At 31.5% G+C, this 24349-nt stretch overlaps 2 protein-coding genes across 2 annotated transcripts in view; one reads left to right on the forward strand and one right to left on the reverse strand.

Moving 5' to 3' along the window:
• Positions 1-664: 664 nt before the first annotated feature.
• Positions 665-6379, reverse strand: LOC127861717 (pyroglutamylated RF-amide peptide receptor-like). Its single transcript, XM_052400404.1, is given in 8 exon segments — positions 665-697; positions 1776-2030; positions 2534-2663; positions 3146-3348; positions 3762-3885; positions 4269-4282; positions 4284-4391; positions 6107-6379. Coding segments are annotated over 8 exon segments (1140 nt in total).
• Positions 6380-11269: 4890 nt separating this feature from the next.
• Positions 11270-24349, forward strand: part of LOC127862000 (aminopeptidase O-like) — a 60054-nt gene continuing 46974 nt past the window's right edge. The window contains exon 1 of the mRNA XM_052400855.1: positions 11270-11417. Within this exon, the coding sequence (XP_052256815.1) occupies positions 11392-11417 (26 nt within the window). The 5' untranslated portion in view covers positions 11270-11391. The remainder of the gene's footprint in view (positions 11418-24349) is intronic.

Consider the following 24349-nt stretch of genomic DNA (forward strand, 5'->3'; position numbering starts at 1 on the left):
ATATTCAAATGTTGTGTTTGATTACTATTTAGTTTCGAGGATTTTTTAAAAAGTGTTCTCTAACAGCACGTTAACTGCAGTTCATGTTGCAATTATTGATAGTTATACACAATTATACATATATAAGCTAACGATGTATTTTAATTTTTTAAATGTTCATATACATAAAACGTTTGAGGTTTCGTATACTTTACATATGTATTAATGTTCAAACTTCTTATGTTATTATGTAAACTTAAACACAAAAGTAGACCATAGTCTTTTAATGTTATTCTCGTCAAGTGCCCTTCCTTTTGTACGTGTCATACACAAAATTACAGTAGCAATTCGCGTGTAAATTGTTTACTGTCTTAAAATGTATTTTGGGACGTGTGTTTAATATCGTTGAATTTCTCATTTAAATTAAGCCACTTGTTCATGGTTATTTCAACACTAAATTAATGTGCAATTGTGTACACGTGAATTAAAAAAACAACATCGTCAAGTGCGTTCATTCGTTTCATATATTCATAGTTCAACAAAAAAATACTGCTTTGTAACATACAAGTTTTGTTAACCGAAATATGGTTTCCTTTTTATAAAGTAAATGGAGTATTTAACATAATAACATCGTTCGAAATTCGAGAATTTTTGCAAATATATACATGTAAGAACTTTGTTTACATTATGCACCAGACCCTGTAAGCAGAACTTCTTCCTGTAAGAGCAGTCATTGCAAAAGGCTATCGTTATTAGGTGTCGTTTGATTAATTTGCTCGCTTTACTAAAGGGCACAATGTATTTCCGCCTGTCATGACGTCTCAATCCTGAAGCAAAGTTAACACGCAAACGCAACACCTCCACATCGCGTGTGCTAGGAGAGTACATGTCGTACAATCAGATAGCTAACTGTTGAATCGAATGTCTACATGCCACATCTAATTTCATGTTCAACGTCAAAAGAATTGATCATGGAATCTCACGGCTATTATTTGGAGTTGGTGTATTGGTCTGTAGTTTATTATATCTTAGTTCCTGTTTGTGTTGAAGATATTATTGTCGCATCCTTTTTTTTTCAACACTAGCTACATTTGAAACCCAGGTATTTAGTATATAATTTACTTTACGTATTCAATATAGCGTCTTTTTCCATGTTTAATATGGCATTATTTAAATATATATGTTTAATAAAACGACTCTCACTGACTAATTTAGCGTATTTATTAATAATTCTAGGTTGACTGTTTAGTCCATAAATACTACATCAATTATAGAGTCCATTCGGTATATGTATATCCATATTTTAAATGTATAATACTAAAGATTAAGATACATTCGCTATTTAAATTATTTATATGGCATATTAAAAAGTGTTAGTTACATGAGTATGCAAAAACTGCTAATATGAAATAAATCAAAACTCTGATTCAGTTATATTATAAATACTATTATATCATGTATCATATATTATGTTTAACCAACTTTATATCAACGTTATAAGCACTGTTTAAAACACTGAGATCCAATAAAAATAGATAACACTAATGAATGTTTATTTTTTTTAAACAAACACACATTCCAAATAAATTGTTTGAATACTGAATAGACTGTTAAAGGCTCACTGCGTCATCTTCCGTTTGTGATAAATCTCTTTTCGCTTTTGACATTTCTAAAATGTCTGTACATCCATCGGTACAAGAAGCGTTATAATCGATTTCAGACTCTCTTACCCCCGTTCTATAATTCCACCTTGCGGTTACGTTGAAGCTTTGACTTTTAAACGTCAGACGTCTTACGTATTGACGTCCTTTAAGACACCCACACAACGCTCTCTTAAACATTTGCCGAAAGTTTCTTGACATAAATCCGTACACAATTGGGTTGACACAGCTATTTATATAAGACATGAGATGGAATGTTTCCCGCATGTATTTATATGGAGGGATATTGAGCTCTGGAAGTATCTCCAACGCCACAAGAAGATCATTCGTTAGAATCGGTGCCCAACAAATGATAAAAACGACGACTACAGCAACCAGCATTTTAATGACCTGAAACCAGTTTAATACAATAAGGAACTATATCTATAGTAAACAATAAGGAATTATATCTTTGTAGAACACGAGTGATATAAAGTGACTGAGCAAATGAACTCTACCTTGGTTTAAGATATAAATCGCCTGTGTAGGGCAGAATGAAGACTTTTAGAAAAAACAATGCCGACTACTTTGGTAGAAAATACTGAATCCTTACGTGGCAGAAAATCTGTAACTGTACAGGGAAATTTATTAATTAATTAATATAAATTAATTAATTGTTGGATAAATAGAAGGATCTCTAACTTTGTATAAATATGGAATTCTAACACGGCAAATTATACATTTTTAGAAAATAACCTCCATGTGTCATCAATATATTACCTATCATTGTACATGTTCAGATCACTTTTAATATTGTGTTTCGAATTGTTACAAATATTTCAATGCAGCTAAGCATCACGGAATACATTGCCAGGAACAAGAAATTAATAATATTTAAAATGATAAATAAAAACCTGTTTTTTTGTTGAATCGTCATCAGTAAATTTCACCCGCAAAACCGGAGTCTTTTCCGTGCTCGACATTCTTAAAGGTGTGCTATTTGTTGACCCATTCCTCTCATAAAACTGATTCCTACGCGTGTCGCTGAAGACAAGACGGTAGAACAGACATTATCTTCATAAATAATCAATAACACTGAAGTTATCTAACAAATACTTGATAATCTTTAATTTGTTCTGTTAACAGACTTCTAATTAATTGACTATCAATTGAGTTCGCTAAATGTCATTAAACAAACACATTTATATACATGAATATCTACTCTGAAATATTCGTGGCATGAAATGAATTATTCTAAAATGGAAACTGACAACGCTTGTACATTACTTGGCAAACCATCAATTTCGACGAATTATTTGAATTGAACCCCATTTTTTAGTGGTTAATACATGATTTTGCAATCTCTGTCCTTTTCTATCTCTACCTATGAAAAATACAATTAGCCATTTGGTTAAATTGGGTTTCACATTACTCGTTGAAACATCTGGATTTTATCAAATATTAAATGTGTTTTCTTTATATAAGAAATGAATGACCATATACAAAAAGCATTTTAACAAACTTACGCATCAGCTCTCATTGTTGATCTGTGCTTCGCCATGAACCAAAGTTCCTGACAGACTCGTATGTAGGCAAAAGACATGATTATCACGGGGAGAACGAGTATTAGTCCGAACATGTACCCCTCGTATAAGATACGGAGAAATGGAGTGCTGAACCATTTAACACACCAATACGCTTGTCCGTGTCGACCGACCTGGATCTGAATCTATAGTATGCCGAAATAAATATGTAAATCTGTAATTATGTCAGTTACATATTTGCAGGTATGCCGACTGACCTGAATCTAAATGTAGCTTAAATTATACATAAAACTTCACCTAGGTATCGTATATATTTAAATTTATTTATTTTCTATCAAAGAACCGAGAGGTGCATATCGTTTGCCGTGGACTAAATTTCAAAATAAATTTAGAAAAAAAGGAGGGACTTTCGTAATCCTAAATACTAATAGTATTTTACATTACATCAATATGTACATGTTTTAAACCATTTCTTCTATATGACATTTAACATATCTCGAATGATATCGTTTGCTATTGTTTCTGATACGTGCAAACACTGTAAGTAAATTCTTAATTTGTTTAAAACTTTTTTTGTGTAATCGAAACGAATGAATACCCTTCCAATCAAGATGGGAACTCCTAATATGAAGGAGGCGAACCAAAGAGCACAGATACATCTCCTAGCTCGTCCCTTTGTACACACGTATTTAGCTTTCATTGGGTGAACTATTGCGTAATATCTGAAAAAGCAATATTTTTCATAGATTAGAAACGCGTTTAATAGAATGTACCCTAAAATGCCTGTTTTTAAGAATAATCTAATTTGTTTAAACAATTCCAAATAAACTGAGATATAGACTTGATATTAATGTCATGGTTACCATTGCGGCTAATATATATATTTACAAGCTACATATAGATATGTTCGTGTCATTTTGTTAACTGTACAATAAGCAAATCAGATGCAGGTAGTCAGTAAAAGGTAAAATAAGGTTCAGAAAAGAAAAACTCTCAATAACCAAGTGTTGCCCCACTGAAGTTCGTAACTTAGTCGTCCGGGAGAAAAGTGTCAAATTGAACAAGGATATATGTGCAAGGCGAACAACGTTATACGATTACCCACCTTTCGAGGCTCATAAACGGTCAAGGTCGCAACGGAACAAATTGCTGACACGTTTTGGATGTAGTGAATGGTTTTGCACATGAACGCACCGAATCTCCAATGGTAAGAAAAAAAGGTCGCAAACTGAAACAATAAAACGTGTTTCAATGCAAATAATGAAATAATGCGCAATTTAAAGACTTATGAATTTTCTTAAACGTATTTTAACATAAAAATGGGTTTTAAATCGTATTATATTGTGCGTAGAATGTGTATGAAATTTTAAAGGGACCATTTTCACAGATTTGGGCATGTTTTGAAGTTTGTCATTAAATGCTTTATGTTGATAAATATTAACACTAGATATAAAAAGCTCCAGTAAAAAATCAAGAATAAAATTTAAAAAAGAAAATAAGCAGGGCTTGAACCACTGACCCCTGGAGTCCTGGAGTAAAAAATCTACCATTTTGACCACTCGGCCATTCTTGCGGATACAATGCCATATGTATTTTATATTTTATATAAGAAATCCTCGTAGTTTCACAGAATATAACGACAACAACAGAACTCTGCAAATAATAAATTCGTTTCGCGTTGCAACGCTTTATAATTTTCAGGTTTTTAAATTGTCAACAGATGCATATAATGGCTATTTTAGAGCATGGTAAATGTTCAGTATTACTGTATCCTCACAAAAATCATAACTAAAACGAAAAGTTGCGAATCTGAAACAACTTTTTCCAATTTTGTCAATTTACCCAAACGTGAAAAGGCCCCTTTAAGGTTGATATCGACATGTTCATGCTACTGTTTTCAAATAAACGGGTACATAAAGAAGTCACCTGTTTCTGAAATTGTCAGGGTCACATTCATACGCACGTTATTTAATGATACACGTAAGACCAACGTTACGTTCTTAAATATAATTTCATACATTGAAATAAACGAGTGTTCTTGTTTATTTATTAACCAATAAAGTAGATTTAAGCCACGTGCGTTGTTTGTGAGGTGGAGTTAATGTATTTATTTCATTAGGCATTATAATATATGCAAGAAGTTATGATGTTCAAATTACATGCTTTAGTATACTCTATTTCTATACGACATTGTAAGTTTGCAATTAACTTTATGTCGTTTGCGTTGTTATGATGTTTCAACATTGTAATTTATTTATTTCACAAATCATCAACATGAAATCTCAAATCGCGTATTTCCCCTCTAATAAGGTAATGAATATTTGTTCATATTATAAAACACTGTAAAGTGCTGAAAAACATTAAATCGTGTCGCTAAAATTTCTAATATTTCTCGATCTAAAGGAAGAAAATGGCATTCCGACTCGAATAGTAACGTACTCAGTAAACGCGGAATCTATGGATCAATGCAAGTGTAGCCGATGAGATAGAACTCGTTTAGTTTCTCTCTTTAGATAGAATACATCATCATCGGAGATACTTGCATATAACGTTAAATTACTAGATTAAATGTTTTTTATTGTTGTGTTAAAGTATGTTATTGCATAAAGGTATTGTTCAAATGTTTATTAGCAAAGAACAATTTTAATTACAATTACAGAATCACAAAATTGCACATTCTATTGGCTCAGTATAATGTCAGTAAGTGAACATTCTCTGCTTGAATCATTAAGTAGTAGTAGGGAGAGGGGACATGGTCATAGAAATAATAGCATTTTTTCGGGGCTTGGAATGTAAACGATAATATTCTGGTTTGAAGTAGAGCGTTCTACGTCCCTTATTTGTCCAGCCCGACTGAATTGTAGGTTTTTGAGTTGTTGTTGTATTATTTTAAATAAAGGAGTACTGATGCCTTTGATTAAAAGATGTTCGACATTTATTTACCTTGATTGGAACGCAGATCAACACCAACAACAAATCCGCGGAAGCGAGGCTAAGAAGAAAGGTGTTCGTAATTGTCATCATTTGTTCGAACCGACTGACGGAAAGTATCACTAAACCATTGCCTATTATTCCAAGCAAAAGTGTTGCGCCGTATGACAAAGACATTGGTACCAGTTCTTGCAAAGGTGGACTGTATAATATCTCGTAATCGTAGTCGTTAGCATCTGTTGTAGCATTTGTTGAATTGACGTGCCATGGTGCGAAGCTAATCATCGTTTCGTGATCCATTTGGTCAATATTTTGTAATTACTTTTTTGTATGATATTGCACAATAATATCAATGTATAATGATGCTATATTTGGGGTTAGTATCTAAAACTATTCACATTTAAAACTAACTCAAAAGGATATAAGGCATCTTCATATTGTGTTTTCAGTCATGTAAATTTTTATCATATATTTGAAATATTGTCAATTCGTCTGTTTGTGTTTACGAAACTTAACTCAAATCCTACGATTTCCATCTTTTGAATTATCACAACATAGACAACAAACACAAATTGCGACACCAAACCCGGTCCGTAAAAAAGTTAAGTCCGCACAATCTTCAATTTCGCGGTAGAATGATTTATCAAGATATTGCAATCATCTTCAAGCGTAGAATTGCGATAAATACCACACTGTCTCTCCACAGCGACTGAAACTACCAGCGGTCTTCTTGCCAACCGTATTGAAATAAGTACGCATGCCTAGCGATACAATAACGATACGTCGTTGCATAAATTATGGAGCCTATGACATTGGGGCTTGTCATAATTCATCCCAAATTGTCCTCTGCAACGTGTCATTTTCGTCTTATCAAAATTACTGGATTCTTGGGATGAATATTGATAAAAAATGATTTGGGTAAATCAATTTCTGTTTGTGTGATACTTCTCGGTTTTGTTATCTAAACGACCATGCTATGACAAGAAATATTTTGTAAATGCGTATTTCTAAAAAATATGTGGCATATACGGCTATATTAGGCACATGCTAATGGACATATGTGTGTGTTGGTATGAAAAATGGCAACGTTTTTGTGGGAAACTTAATAATAGTCAATAAGTATAAGTACACTTCAAAAAATTATTGATAATTTAATATAATCAAAATTAAATTGATGTGTAGTTTTATCTTATAAAGAACTGCATCATCGAAATATCCATGTAAGAAAATAGCACTTTCAGTGATTTAGCATACAATTTAAGAGAATAGCATTTTATGGCACGACTTAACACATTATTAAAAGGGTTAACACAATTATATAAACGAACCTGTCTTTTTGGTGACAAAAACAGCCATGCAAAATGAATAATCAACGTGCATTTTACATGAGGCACAACTTTTTGAATTAAGATACATTTATACAATTGTACAACAGAACGTTATTGAAAAGCATCATGAGTCAACAAATTTGGAGAAATGATGACAATAGAAAACGAATCGCGATGCAATCATATGAAATAGCATATTTTTTCTGAATATGACGTATGCAAAAATAAAGTATGATATAATTGCAGTATAATGTTTGTTGCATGCGAATGAATGTTTAAAATATTAATTATACACATTATTTAAATTTCATTACCAAAGATGGTTTGAAAACATTACCACCATAATTTAAAATATAACAGATATAAATTTAATTTGGTTTCTTGCACATTTTTTACATCCATCTAATCCAAAAATACCTGTTTGCTATACTAACGTAAATATATAAAACGCATATGGTAAATGCATGAATTTCATAAACAAATTGACAAATATCATTGTATCAATTAAACAAAGTCGGATATGCTGGAAAAAAAACTACTTGAATGACAAAAATAAATCCCTACCCCGTGATGCTAATGTTTTATTGTTTGGGAATTGTTTAAATATGTTCAATGACTAGTCACTCTTTCGGAAAGAAATGTATTGTATTTTATTGTATTGTATTGTATTGTATTGTACTATTTGCTTAGTTTACAATTAAGATACTGATCTGAGTGGAAGCATCCACCGATGGAAGGCTGAACAAAAATAATAATATCAAGAGGTACGTAAACTTAGAGAAGCCACGCATGCCTATAAATCAGATAATCTTGATCGAGATCATACGCATATTTTGTAAAACAATACTATTTGTTGTTGTTTTTAATTGCAGGTGAAATTCATCCTTGAAAATGGAATAAGATAATGTTAATAAATAAATCAAGTGAATATAACCGTTAAGTGAAATAAGGTATTTTTACAATACCTTTTAAAGCCACACACCTTGAAATGAAATGCATGTTAATCGATACATATATATGCAATTTGAAAGTGTGCAAAGTTGTCATTAAATCTATAGCCTAGTAATTTACTTTTTTTAAATTTTTAAACCGAAAGTAGGATTTATTTTACATTTACGATCATTTCGACAAACGCGATTATTTTTAAGTTTAAAAGCGCAAAAGACGGATTTCTGCCTTGTAACCACCAGATATATTCTTATAGGCATAGGTAAAATTAAATCTATGCCTAGTAAGCAAGTAATTTATTATTTTTCAAACGGTACCGCTTTTAAACCGAAAGTAGGATTTCTAGAGGTAAACGTCCATTTCAACAAACGCGATTATTTTTAAGTTTAAAAGCGCAAAAAAGACGGATTTCTACTTTGTAACCACCAGATATATTCTAATTGGCATAGATAAAATATGTTTCTTATTTATACTTAAATTTACTTTCATTTCAAGTTGGTTAGCCACACACCTTGAAATGAAAGTAACATATATGTTTAAAATGATTGAGCAATTATAAAGACATGTATGTTTTACGTTGTATAAATGCATTTAGCCTAAGTACCACTTTTCGTTTGTACAAAATGGTCTAGAAGGATAAATTTTCAGATATTTAAATATAATTATAATACAAAAGCAAAATTAACATTATTTATTCCCTTTGAAAACACACATTGTTCTCCAGTTATTGTACCTGAGTATATATCTCGAAGGGTTATACTAACCTTTAATGTAATAAGTAATGTTGATTTAAGTTTGATATATTAGGTTCCTAATGATTAAATAATAACCTTACATTGACTCTTCGTGTTTTGGTAATGCAATTTAAATGTTATTATGAAATTGCTAAATTGGAGGGTTGCAATAAACACAAGATTTTGCAAAGGACATGCATGTGAATCTTAATTCACCAATATTCATTTAACATCAATTGACATGTATCCGTTGATAATATTATGAAGTCTCGTGCATATTCTCTTAAATATTACGACGCTACAAAAATATATTTCTTGCACGAGCGTCAAAGCAACAAATGACAGTTAATATTGCATTCTTGAACATTTTGCGCTTATATTGTACATACGCCGACTGCAATTCACATTTAGCAATACGTTTCACGTCGATTCACATCAAGCAAAACAAACTCATCACAAAGCGCATAAATAAAACATGTAAGACTTGCTTGATAGTTTTTGTTCTTTGTTTGACCCTTTTGTTTTAATATCTGAGGTATTATGCATTCATTATGTGAAAATTCCAAACATTAAATAAGTACTACCACGAAATTTTTCAAGTCACCACGCTCACTTGTAATTTTAAAAAACGACAACCATCGAAAAGCTATTTACTCCCTGTAACAGGCGTGAAGCAATGCGTGGACATTATATCAAGTATAAGTATATCTTAAATGTATGACAAACTGGGATCACTGTCCTTTACTTGCATTGATTCGTTTGTATTGATTATTTATCGATTATCAACACAGAAAATGCCCATTGCATGTATTGTTGTTTATATAGCATGCATAAAATGATCATTATTACACTACGCTATAAAATTAACAACACACTAAGCCATTAACAAAACTTACAAACCAACCTTGTACCGGCTTATAGATATAGGTAGCGACAGTCTTAATCAGTTTGCCTTATGTTTCTAAAAACAGCATATGCAGGCCAAAGACAAAAAACTATTTCTAGCAACATGCGTTGCAAACTTTTGAATACATAATTAAACATTTATTAAGCATATATAGTCAATGTGTTTGGTTCCTGAAAAAAGTATGATAACGCTATTTATCGTATAAAATAACAAAAATTGCTTTTCACAAAACACAAAAACAAACAACGATAAGATGCGCTCATACGTGATTTACCCGTCTCTTTAAATGAAACTCAAAGATTGTTTATAACATCATAATCAAGTTAATTTCAGTGATCTTCAAAATTATAACCATATTTGAAAAACATGCATACGTTTGTATCTTTAAATGATACAGTTTAACGAAATCTCAAATAAAGTAAATAAGTTCGTATTCGGTAAACGTTGATGCATTTATATTAACACTTAAATTGTATTCATATTATATGGTATTCCCTCCTTATATCAGCCAATAGTTGTATAATACTGTATTTATTGTCTGAAGAGAGAAAACAGTCGGGTTCAACCTAGTAATAACATATATTATAATCGCCATACAGTGGTATTAAAATATGATGAAAGAATGACCGAACCGTAACACCTTTGTGATAGGACGTTTTTATAACATATCAAATTAAATCAGCATATTAAATATGGTAGTTGTATTACAAAGCGGAAGTAAAGCATTAAAATTATAAACAATCTTTGAGTTGATCTTTAGGTCGCCGTGGTGTAATGGATATGGTGTCCGCCAAGCAACAAGGAGGTCACTGGTTCGATCCCCACCGTGGGAGCGTTCTTTAGATCTCCCCCAAAGACACCAAGTACTGGTTCTAGGCCCAGGAAACGGACTCGAGAGCGTTTATATAAGCCTTAGGCTTTCGATGCAATCGAGCTAAAATAAATAGGTTTAAACTATGCATAAAAATTAAAGGCTTTGCAACATGTCATATTGTTGGCCGAGTATAATGAAGGATCTAAAACTAGTTGCGATCATTTATTAACGATTTACAAATGAAATTATTCTCGGTTTGATAAATACGATATAGAATGGTTTTATACATGTTAATTATAAGAGAGATTATGGTAATGGTTTAGCGCGAAAATTGCACGGGTTTTGTGTTAAAGATTTAGCGCAAAAGCGCACGAGTTTTTCGTGTTGGGGTATATATGATGTGCAAATCTATTGAGTCGCCATTTGAGGGTGTATTTGACAGGCAAAAGTAATGGAAAAGGAAAACGAAGGGGTGATAAAGAAGTTAAGGCGTTCATTTGCGAAATACATAGTATTCGGAAGTAGAAGATTGTCGATAAGAGGACTGATTCTCTGCTAGAAGCGAAATGGTGAGCTTGAACTTCGAACAAAGGTCAGACTTAATGGTTCTGTTTATTTTAATAACACTGGCAATAACATTTCGATTGAAATTAACACAGGTTGTGTTCATTGTTAACTTTTATGAAAAGTATATTCAATAACATGCTCCATATTTGTATTTGTGCTGTTGTTTTTGTTTAGTTCCAACTATTCTGATTCATCAATTGATTTGACTATAATTTGGTAAAAACGAAACTATTTATCCAAAAAAGTCGCAAATGTAATGGTCTTGTAGGATTATATATAGGTAAGGCCAAATAGTGTGTCACTCCAGGTTGTATTGGTAGTAGAGTTAGATCACTCTCCCTTATGTTTTTACGAACACCTTGCTTAAATTGTGTTGTTTTTTAATATATGACCCTTGCATGGTAATATATGTGTTACAAGTTGTTGTATTAGTTCCATACGTATGATTCAACAAACGATTAATTACAATTAGCTGCCGTATTTCCTTATAATTCAGCACGATGGTTGTGTGCGTTATATGACGTGGTATGATTATGAGCGGATGCTCATTTATGCGTACATATATTTCAACTATTCAGGTATTCCAATAACGAATTAAGAATGTAACATCAAAAATTTATATATTACGGAAATTAGATATTCTATTTATATATGAAACAGCAATAGAGACTTGTCTGGTAAACTTTTTCGAAACATGTTTGTGTTTTGCATATATTACATTTCGTTAGATGGATATTGAAAAAAAAACAGTTTATATGTTATTGTTTTATGCAATTAAAACTCTCTTTAAGTTGAATTAAAACATTCGAGTTATTATATTTTTCATATTAATTTAAGACGTTTATTTTTCCCTGCAAGGTTGGTAACAATATCGGTGCATGCAAATATGCTAATTACGAAATTTTGGATATGCTGTGGTATAAATTTGGTTTGAAAAGAGAGTTGACAGTAAGACTGTTGTATTTTTTTAAACTAAGATGAAAGGCAATTATTGGTTTTGTTAAATTTAGTTTCGTCATAGTAAAATGTACTTTTGAATATAAGGTACTGTAATCATAACAAAAGTAAACCTGATTTATTTGCATTATAAGTCATTTTGTTTTCATGAATAGTTTGTGTATTTGTTTGGTGGCCTGTTGGCTTAATGTGTAAAGACATTTTGCTTTTATGGTATTTGGCAGTTATTTGAATGCCAGTTAACATGTGTAATTTGCTTATCGTTTGGTGACAGCCAGTTAACCAGATGTGGATAAACCCAGTTGGCGCGTGTAGTTTTTTAACCAAACTTGTTAAAACGTACGTTTACATTTACATTTTTGTTTCTTTTTTATTTTTTAAGATTGTACTGTTCGATGGGTATTCAATATATTGGAAAACATTAAATGTATGTTATTAAAGGCCAGATTGGCTGATGTGAATTAACCGGTTGCCTCGTGTTGTCAGTTTGTTGAAAGAAGATTTTTTCAGATGCGTATAAGCCAGTTTGCTTGCGTGTCAGTTCACCAAAATTTCTCAAAACACATTTTGAAATTGCATTTACAAATGTTTGCAAAGTTTATTTTTTAGTAGCTTGACAGTTCGAAGGATAAATAATGAACAGTGTAACATTAAAGAGGGCAGCTCGAAAGGTATGATTTGTTTTTTGTGTAATTGTGTTCTATTATATCTATTGAGCTCATGCTATTTCCTATGGAAATTTGAGCCAGGTTTCGATCAGTAGCTTAAAGTATGTCTGTGTTGGTGAATTGAACATAAAATCAAATGTCAAGTCGGTAGTTTTAATTTTAAGAGCAGAAAATACGTATTGGTTGTGAGATCATTAGTAACTCGTGTTTGGTATTTGTGTATGTTTCTTGTAGTCATTGGACCAATTTGTTCAAAACGAATTGGCCTGATTTGGAAAGCCAGTTGGCTTGTATGGTCAGTTGACCGTTTTTTAAAGCCAGTCTATCTGATGTGTGAAAGCCAGTTGGCTTGTGTTGTTAGTTTACCGAACTTTCTTAGATCGAAAGTCACATAGAATTAGCAAGTTTATTGTTTGCAGTTCAGTAACTGGACAGTTCGAATAGTATATTAAGTATTGAAGAGCATAAAGGTATGGTTTATGTAGTATGCTATTATTATTACTAGGATAATTATTATGATGTTTTTTCTTTTTGTTTTAATAATTATCATTAATTTTATAAATATTGTTTTATCATTTCTGATTTATTCTCTTTTTATTATCTTAGTGGTCAGTTAATAGTTTTTTGATGGCCATAGTAGCCTGATGAGTATAAGCCGGTTGGCATGTGTGGTCAGTTGACCGTGCGTGAAGGCCAGAGTATGTCTTATGTTGATAAGCCAGTTGGCTTGTGTTAGTTGACCGTATTCTCTGAGAACGCATGTCCACATGGAATAAACACTTTTTGCAAGTTTATTTTTTGCAGTACAGTAACTGGACAGTTCGAATGGTATATTAAGTATTAGAGAACATAAAGGTATGGTTTATGCAGTATGTTATTATTATTATTAAGATTATGATTATGATGGTGTTGTTTTTGTATTGTTTTTTTATAATTATCTTAAAAAAAATTAACATTATTTTATTATATCTGTTTTATTCTCTTGTGTATTATCCGAGTGGTCATTTGACCGTTTGTGAAGGCCAGAGTGTGCCTGTTGTTGATTAGCCAGTTGGCTTGTGTGGTCACTTGACCGTTTGTAATGGCTAGAGTGTTCCAGATGTTGATTAGCCAGTTGGCTTGTGTTAGTTGACCGTACTTTCTTAAAACGCATGTCCACATGAAATAAACAATCTTTGCAAGTTTATTTTTTGCAGTGCAGTAACTGGACAGTTCGAACGGTATATTAAGCATTGGAGAACATAAAGGTATGGTTTATTTAGTATGTTAATATTATTATTAAGATTATGAATATGATGTTTTTAATTTTTGTTTTAATAATTTTCATTAATTTTGTAAATATTGTTTACTATATCTGTTTTATTCTCGTGTGTATTATCCGAGTGGTCAGTTGACAGTTTGTGAAGGCCAGAGTGTGCCTGTTGTTGATTAGCCAGTTGGCTTGTGTGGTCATTTGACCGTTTGTAAAGGCCAGAGTGCCAGATGTTGATTAGCCAGTTGGACTTGTGTGGTCATTTGACCGTTTGTGAAGGCCAGAGTGTGCCATATGTTGATTAGCCAGTTGGCTTGAGTGGTCATTTGACCGTTCATGAAGGCCATAGTGTGCCGATTGTGGTTGGATCATATATTTTTTATTGCTTTTACAAATGTTTGTTATTATATCTTTTCTGTTAGATGACAGTTCGAGAGGTATATAACGTGGTGGAGAATATTTAGGTATTCATTTTATGTTTGATATTATTTATAATTTGTATTCTCTCTTTGTTTTATTCGAACGTCCTGTCAAATACAAACACTCACTCATATTTGTCTTTGGGTTATTATTTTTATGATAATGATGTTGAAATGATGATGCTATTATGGTTAATAATGATGATGAGTATTTAATAGTATTTTGAGAATAGAGAATAATAAATTTACTCATAACTATGAGAAAATATTGTTAGTAAGCAAATGTTTCTCTGATTAGTTTACTTAAGAATTTCTTGTATAATAACGCATGTTAAATCCGGTAATGCGTTGGTCACATGAAAGTTACATTGATTTACAACCAGTCAAGTGCAATACAGATGACAACTTTATTGTATACATTTAATTTCAGTGGTTTCAGGCATTTGATCATACATATAGCTTTCGTTTGTTTTAATTTGATTATTAAATTGGATGCAGGCAACACAATCGCAAAATATTTAGTATAAATACATCGCGTTAACTATGGAAAGTATCAAACAGTTACAATTTATTGCAGCTGTCATAAAATAAACGTTGCATACAATTGTGTAAATAAACGTTAATATGTGATTCCTTCTTTCTTTTCTTTTTTCTAATAAGCATGGTAACACAGCAGAGTTTTAATTAATGAGGATCGGTTATATATCAATGATTCCATTATTTTATCTATCAAACAAGCATGCGATCCGTTAAGGCCTATTTATTGAGTTTTGTCGAGGAGCAATATATTTTGCATGTAACAATATTTTAATTTATTTAGTGTAATTTTAATTTTACAGTATTGAAAAAACATGAACTTATTCAAACTAAAAACAAAAACAATTTAAATGACAAATAAGTGGGGTCGAAAGAATCATGTTTCAGACTAGTTAACAAAACTAAATTAATAAGAAAAAATACACACACAAGTATTGTTTTAGATATTATGGGTCGTTCTTTTTGGTGAATTCATATTTACTTATTTGATAAATGCTATAATTTTACATGTACTCGTTGATAATCTTTTGGGAAAAAAACCCATAAAGTAAAGAGTGAACCATTGACTAATAAACCTGTAATTCAAGAATTAGCATGCTTAGCATAGCTTTGAGGTGTATGTTTCGTGTTCAAATCTTGTCAAGATATGAGGTTTGAAAAGTATTTTACCGGTTGCAAACACCTAATGAATTTTAACGTTCAAATCTGGTGACCAATGTTTCACCATCATGATGTTGCAAGTTTTGTCATTTGGATGTACTGCCCTGTATTTTGGTTAGCTATTGAACACGTGCCTTCAGTAAAAGACAAACTGATGGCATTAACCATTGTTGTCCTTCATTTCTAGATTTATAAATGTATCACGTTAAACAACCTTTAAGCAACATTCAACTCTATAATCCCGAGTTAACAATCATGGGTTTCATTCGCATTCGCTCATGTTTTTTAAAGATAAAATGTGCCACCAGTGTACCATTAACATTGGCATGTAACGATGGCGCAGATAATGATGCCTTTGATCATCTCCCGATATATTTCCGAATTAAAAAGATTGATTATGAACAATGTCATGCCATTCACAACGGAATCAATGATAACTAAACACAATTCAGTGCTCTGACATCTGAAGTAAAATTAATACATTTACAACAAGATAAAGGGAATGTACATACAATTTTTACTTTGTGGTCTTATAATAGTATATTTATAAGACGTAGCGATTGTGTTTTATTATACATAATTATCATGAATGGTTTAGACATACAGAACAATGTTTGCGGGATATGAAACAAAAAACAATCGTAAACATATTGAATGAATGTGCATGTTACTTATTTTATTTTAGGTATAAGGTGTAATATCCGTCTTCGTAAATTGTTATGGACTATAAGGTGATTTTTGTTATATTGAATGTAAAATGATAGATTGCATGGTATAAACATCAATAGTAATCGAACTTAGAACAAAAATAAGACATTAACTGTAAAGTGAAGGACTCATACATGTACATGTTCTCAGTTTATACACGTTGACATACCTATTTTAAGTGTGTATAAACCATATAAAAACCAACAGGTGACATTGATGTCAAGTAAGCCTATGAAGGTTAAATTTGGTAGAACTAGCTGTGTTGAATTGAGGAAATGCTCGTGTCAACGGGGATAATCAACGCTTCGTAAGAAAATAATGCCATGGTTATCATTAATAAATAGTCAACTTGGCTCGGGTGGTTAAATTAAAACAAAACATATTACTCAAATGTAAGAATTATGGAAATGCAAACAAGTTCAAATCTAGACCGGTCAACGTTTCTAAGGTTATTGCTCTCTCTGGGAATTAAAGTTGATAGAACTGGCATAAGCCGAATCTAGTTGTTAAGTGCGATGGCTATTTATTTATATCCAGTGAAACATTAGACTGCACACGCTTTCGATGCGATCCCAATAACTATATAGCAGACCCTCTGTGATAACCTCTATCGTGGACTTTATAGAACCGGATTAGTTCTATGTTATAACGATATACAATTTTACATTAGTGCAAGAGTTATGATATATTTCATAGTGGAAAGAATACATCACTGTTTTGGTTTCTTTAACTTTCTGCAAAACAACTAAATGTATGACTTTGAATCCCAATATAATTCATCCAATCGCCTGTTTTATATGCTAAAGTACACTATGATTTTTGAATTAGGATCAAAATCACCAGAATTCATCAATTCCACTATTTGAATATGATTAAGGGGTGTCGTGGCAGTTTATTTATCCGAGAATATATTTAAAGCAACACCGATGATGCAATTATCACAACTCAATATTGTTGTTATCAAAATCATCAGAAATGACCGAGTTGGTTCATAATATAATTGTCAGTGGTTCGATCCCAGGTGGGGTCAATTTCTTTTATTACTTTCTTACTTTCTTTAATTCCATTCTTGTTTTATACTGGAGTTCTTTAGTTCTGTTGTTTACATTTATCAATTAAAAGCATTTAATCACAAACTTCAAAACATGCTGAAATCTGTGAACAAATATAATGCAAGTTATTAATGATTAAGATAGAGTTTGATACTGTATGGTATTATCTTTGTGATTAAATATTGTCTTTTATTTATGTCTTTTGGTTAGCTGTTGTGATCCCAGTTAAGATTGTAAACAATTTCTAATGTTTATGCATATTTCTAACAATCTATGAACCGTTACTTGGGTTTTGCCTAATTGCTGTTTTTTTATGAAATTTGACGTTGACGGTAGGGATAGTTAAAACAAAAAATCTCTGAAAATGCGGTGACCCCCTTTTTTATTTGTGTTTTATGATGACAATACGTAGATGAACATATTTGAGCAGTTTCGCAGAATTCTATGAGACAGAAAAAAAATAAAATTCCATTTATGTGGTTACAATAGTAAAAGAATGACGTTTTTTGGGGTGACATAAAAAATATAAAAAAATAAATTTCTTTAAATTTAACTTGTGTACTCCATTTCATTGTTAGTGTGTGGTTTAATTAAATGGTGTATGATGTATCTTAGCTTATATAATATCGACATGTTGCCAATTTTATAGGTTATTAATTATTTTTACACATTTAGAGATTTTTCAGTTTTATTGAAAAAGAACATGTTATATAATGGTGAATAAAATCAAAGCAAGGCCGGTGACCCTATGTTTTTATTTCATTTTTCATATAGTATTTTTATATATATCTTATATATAAATTTTGGACAAAATCTATTCGATGGAACAAAATCAGCAAAACTGCAGCAACACCCCTTAAGTAATACATGACGTCTTAAAGCCTATAAGAGCTTCTTAAATAAATACTTTGATTAAGCATGTGGCCAAGACAGACAGTATTGGCTCTCTATTTTCTTTATTCTTTCTAATTGAAATCTTTTTTTAAGCATACATATAAATGTTATTGTCCATGTACGTTCGTCTATAAGTTCAAGCAGGTACACGATTAGATTAAATAATAAGCACCGTATTCAAAGCCAATAAAGTAAATATATCATGCCATGGAGAAATCTAATTAATAACGTGTTTTACCAATTTTCAATCATTTTATGTTTGAAATCGGTGTTCTGTTATAAAAGAAGTTCGTAAGAACAATACTTTTTATCCTGATATAGTTCCTGGAGATTCATCGCTTGCTTTTGTAAACACCGTAAAATAGTACAAATTAGAAGATGGTTTGCTTCTATCTGAATTATGGTGTACAATGTGGTTTTCCAAATTAAACAGTTGTATCTAATCATATGGATAACATAGAAAGCTCACCATTCAGAATATTTTTGCGTCTCTAGTTGCGACATGATTTTCATATTCGGGGGAACCTTCATACAGAATCCAGCATTTATTGCCTTCGTTGCGTCTTTGGATGTGCATATTACGAAGGGCCTTTATACAATTCATTTTGAAACAGATGCATTATATAACATGCCATGAACAAAAACAAGACCACAGGCACAAGAAAGTAAGAATCTCATCAAGATTACTGGTACGGTATAGGTAATTGAAAGAAATCCATGAATTACTACCATACAGTCATGCTTTCATGTAACGTTACGGATTACAACCTTACATAATAACACTACCATTTGTTTAAATATAAAACAACCGTACCTCAAAATCACTGCGAAAAAGCACTCGCAATATAACATCGACCAACGTAGTTCCAAAAAACTAAAAATGCGTTCGTATGAATTTAAATATTGCATAAAAATCAGCAAATGTTATTTTCTTGAAGCTAAACCATGTAATACATATTAATATTTCAATCTTTCGAAGAAAATTGGTACCATTTAGTGATAATAACAGGGTTTTTTAAATACCGTTGTTGTGTATAGATCGAATACACATTTTATGTTTAACTCCAGATTTATACATGAAAGTGTCCTAAATGATACTATTTTGATAAACAGCCCAGCTCTAAACTATAAATGTATTAATGAAACCCTGCTGATAAAAACGAAATAGAGAGTGCGTTTTGAACTAAAAAACATCACCATCAACTAAGTCACCGAAATAAATAACACACCCACATGCTTTTGTAAATAAAGTCATACGGTATTGAGTAGCGATATCATACATCCACTTAGTAAAACAATAAATATCGAGTATTTCGTTCTTACATGTAGATGTACATTTCGTCTTAATTTCACCAGTCAAACGATTTGTATAAACACTAAACTCCGTGTGTCATTTTTAGTATTGGATATTCTTGCACAGGTCTTATTTACGCATTCCCAGAAACTTATTTCTTCTGCATATGTTCTGAAATAACTTCAATCATTATATCCAACATTATTATTTTCCCTGAAATATAAACATATACCAATTTCAATTTATATTTTATTCAAAACAAATATTTTTGTGTAAAGTACATGCGCTTTGTCTGAAATCAATGGGCATAAATGCTCATCAATAGTATATAAATGCGAAAATCGTATAACATGAGCAATTCTAAACCATTGAATAAAATAGAAATCGTCTGTGCTTGTTGGATCTGGTAGACGATGAAAAGACATTGTTGTCCTTCCAATATGTTTTCTAAGAAATCAAATTAGGTGTAGCTGATTAAGCAAGAAATAATGTGAACGAGACTCATTAGTGTAGCCGATTGGATCAGCGAACACAACTGATATACATGGAACCACGAAACTTGAAATACTTGATGAAAAGTATGTTTATCTTGATAAACATTTTTTTATTCATTTCTTGTCTACACTTGTCTAATGGTTTACCGTAAAATAATATAGATTCAATCAAATTTCAAGTAGTCGTCATGGTCGCTTTATTTTGCAGACTGACGGCAAGGAACACGTCGTTTGCATCGTATGGCAGCTTTGCTACAGACACACTAACGTTCGTCTGCTTGATGGAAATAAACCGTTAATTTATTTATTTTCGATGAAATTCAAAATGAACGACTTTGGGAGATCTTCAATAAAATTGCCTTTTATTTTTTATTTTTGGCCACGTTATAGTCACGGTCAATGTCCACCTTTGGCCGAAGTTGAAAAAGCAATTATGAGGTAAAACTCAATTGAAAATACTTAAGTGATCTCTCCTCTCTTTTACATAATTTATTATTTAATTTTACAAAACTGTTTGAAACACCAATATGTTTCTCTAAAAGTCCTTTGTGTGACTGACTGGAAGATTACCATAAAGTGGCTTTAAAACCTTAAACATTTGTTACAGATTATGAAATGTTCGTTCAATATTACAGCAAAAAAATAAAATGTTTCAAAATGTGTATAGGAGAATGAATATACTAACTTCAAACTGTGCTCCATTATAAAAAGAAACACTCTAGTAAGTTGGTGAAAAAAGCTGAATCAATTATATTTCTTTTAATATGCTATATATTCCGGTTTGGATTTACTTGTTTATATGAGTTCTGACACGTTCAAATAAACACTAGAGTTTACGATGACGACAATATATATACAATTTATAACACAGCTATAAAATAGTTTTGTTCATCTGTCTTGGGTTTGAATCCAAAATTTCCGTATGGATTTTGTTTCATTCAAATCCCACATCGCCATGTGCATTTTGTGCTCAAAAATAAAAGTTCTGACGTTATTTTCATGACTTTTGATCACGTTATTTGTGTTTGTTTTTAATTAAAACTCAGTTACTGGCATAAGTGTATGCATGGAATACTGATACACACACCTACCAGTAAAAAGTGTGAGTTGGTAACACGACCGCCGTTTAAACGAATGAAATAAAGTTCAAAACTGAGATTGGTCCAAATAAAACGTGTCAACAGCGGTGTTTTACTCTTTATGTGGATGGAAGTGCATGTCCTATCGATTCTGTTGTTTCGTACATTCATCATCAATATCCTCATCATAAACCCAGTCGAACTCGTCGGTGGAAGTCTTGCCGTTACTTTTCATTATCAGTCTAAGTTTCTTTAACTCGCGTTAACTAGTCATGTTGAGTCATAATAAACAATAATGAGTAAAAATATGAAAAAAAAAAACAATATTATTAAAATGTTTGACGCTTGCTTGCTTTAAAAAGCAAACTTGTACCTTCTCGTAGCCCAATAGTTTCATTTTTCATTGGCAAGAATAATATAATATTAAATGTGCGAATTGATTGTTAATCGCGATAAAACATTTTGTTACGCTACAAAAGGTAACGTATTAAAGTTGTTGATGATTGACTGGTACTACTTCAAGGCTGAAAGTTTTCTTTCTGTTTGACTTACCTATATTAACCGTGGTTATTTGAATTAAACTGTCATTGGTCGAAAAAATAGGTCAGCTTCGTTGAACCGACGGATTAGGATTATTTTAATTTGTGGAAATGCGGATAAAACCTCTTGGAAATGGATACAATCAATTTGTCATTACGCCTCAGAATAAACGTCATTAAATACACATATTACGTATGACTCATACTGTATGGTATGAATAAATATTGTGAACCTTTTATAAAATTACAAAATAACAAAAAACACAGCAACAAACCACACACAGTGATCCCATATATGTAATAAGCTTTGTCCTCTGCTCTGTAATCAGTGTATAAGTGCCGTTATCATGCGTTTCATAAGTGATTGTTTAGAGGTAATTGCAAATAAAAGAAACTCTTGCCAATACAAAGCGTAGTATCTTTATCAATACATATCTGTACAATTCGTTTTTTGCGGCAGCATGTCTTTGAAATGAATTATAGTCGCTTAGAAGTGTTTGGTCAGGCATGAAAGTTATTATCCTCTAAAAGTAAATCACCTATCTAAATTATGTATCTTTTTCTTTTGAATCGATATTTTTTATGTTCTAGAATAGTGTTCGTTGATAACGGCATATATATATATATATATATATATATATATATATATATATATGTATATATATATTGTACATATATATATATATATATATATATATATATATATATATATATATATATATATATATATATATATATATATATATATATATATTGTACATATATATATATTGTCCATATATATATTGTACATATATATATTGTACATATGTATATTGTACATTTACATGTGACAGAATAGGTCTGTAATTGATATAGCTCCATACTATAGGCGCTTCATATGTTTCATTTGGTTATACTCAATCAATCCACTTTGATAGCACGCGCTTAGCTGAAGTCAACATACCATTTGCGTACTGAATATATTTATGGATTTCAAAAATAGATAGAGGATATTTGCTGGATTTGGTGGAATATCGATTCAAATTCACGAGTGATAATATAAACTCGCAGCCACGGATGAAAATATATTTTTCTATGATCACGATTGAATAAAAATCGATATTCCATCAAAACCAACACATTTTCTTTTTGTTGTACGCTTACAAATGCTTATTTTGTATGTTGCCATTCCGGACAATATAATACACCGTTTGGTGCCCCCCTCCCCATTGTATTTTAAAAAGAAGCTCATCCGTATGTTTTTATATACATCAATGCAGAGTAGACGCCTTTGTTAATTGCCTTAATCTTTAATCGGGGGTCACAATGGGGAATCTACAAATATCTAAAAATTAGTTCCGGTGAAACAATGAAAAGTATCGATAATTTTCACTTTTTTTTCACTGTTTGAAACATTGAAATATGAGTTTAAATTCACTAATATTTCTCTATAAATCATCGCAAAGCATGAAATAAAACGAGGTAGCTATTAAAAAACATACAAAGCTTGACAGAGGTCATAAGTAGTTCAAAACATCCGTAGCTATGATATCTATCCGACTCATAGAAGTGATTAGATAAGCGAAGTTGTTTTATGACAAACAAATCTATAAATGATAAATCAAATAATCAGCTGATGCCACGGCTTTTAGAAAACAACTGTTTTAATATGTTTCAATAAAACAAATAATTAAATAAAATGACTTCGAGCATTTAATAGATATACACATTCAAATGCAATAACTTATATGGAACAGCTTTAGATTAGCAAACAATTTGTAACAAAATCGGCTGGAACAATTTGAAACAATATGAAAAATGGATGAAACAATCTACCGCGCGAGGGTTTTATATATTGCCCACAAAGTCCTTAATAGCTTGACCCATATGTATACTTATTTCAATCTAATCAGAGCTAATTGGAATTGAGAACGATTCCGTCCGCCTTATTACCGCTGGTAAATTGAAATAAGGGGATAAAGTCATTTTTTCTCATCTACGGATTTCTTTCGGGTGATTTATGTATATACACAATACTTAATGTGGCATTCATGTGGAAAATTGAAATTGGAATGATTTTCTAACTTACGCGTTTGCTGGTGTTTAGCGAACTGTTCTGATAAAAGAATATTGTGTCATCTTTAATTTAAACATATTTATTTCGGAATGCATATACATGAATAACAAACACAGTAACTTGTGGATATACCTGGAAGCAAAACCAATGATGGTGAATGACATTGTTTTAATCAGATGAATGATGTTGCGTTGAAGATTTCGGTTAGAGGATTTTGTAAGCAGGGTAGATGATGGGATAAAATATTTGTAGTAGAGCTCTAGCTCGTGGGATGTTCGGCGTTTGAGTATTCCTTAAATTATAGCGTGCGTTAGTACGCATAGGTGGACATTAGTCAGAAAGATC

This window comes from Dreissena polymorpha, chromosome 16 (genome assembly GCF_020536995.1).
Source record: "Dreissena polymorpha isolate Duluth1 chromosome 16, UMN_Dpol_1.0, whole genome shotgun sequence".
Classification (NCBI taxonomy): domain Eukaryota; kingdom Metazoa; phylum Mollusca; class Bivalvia; order Myida; family Dreissenidae; genus Dreissena; species Dreissena polymorpha.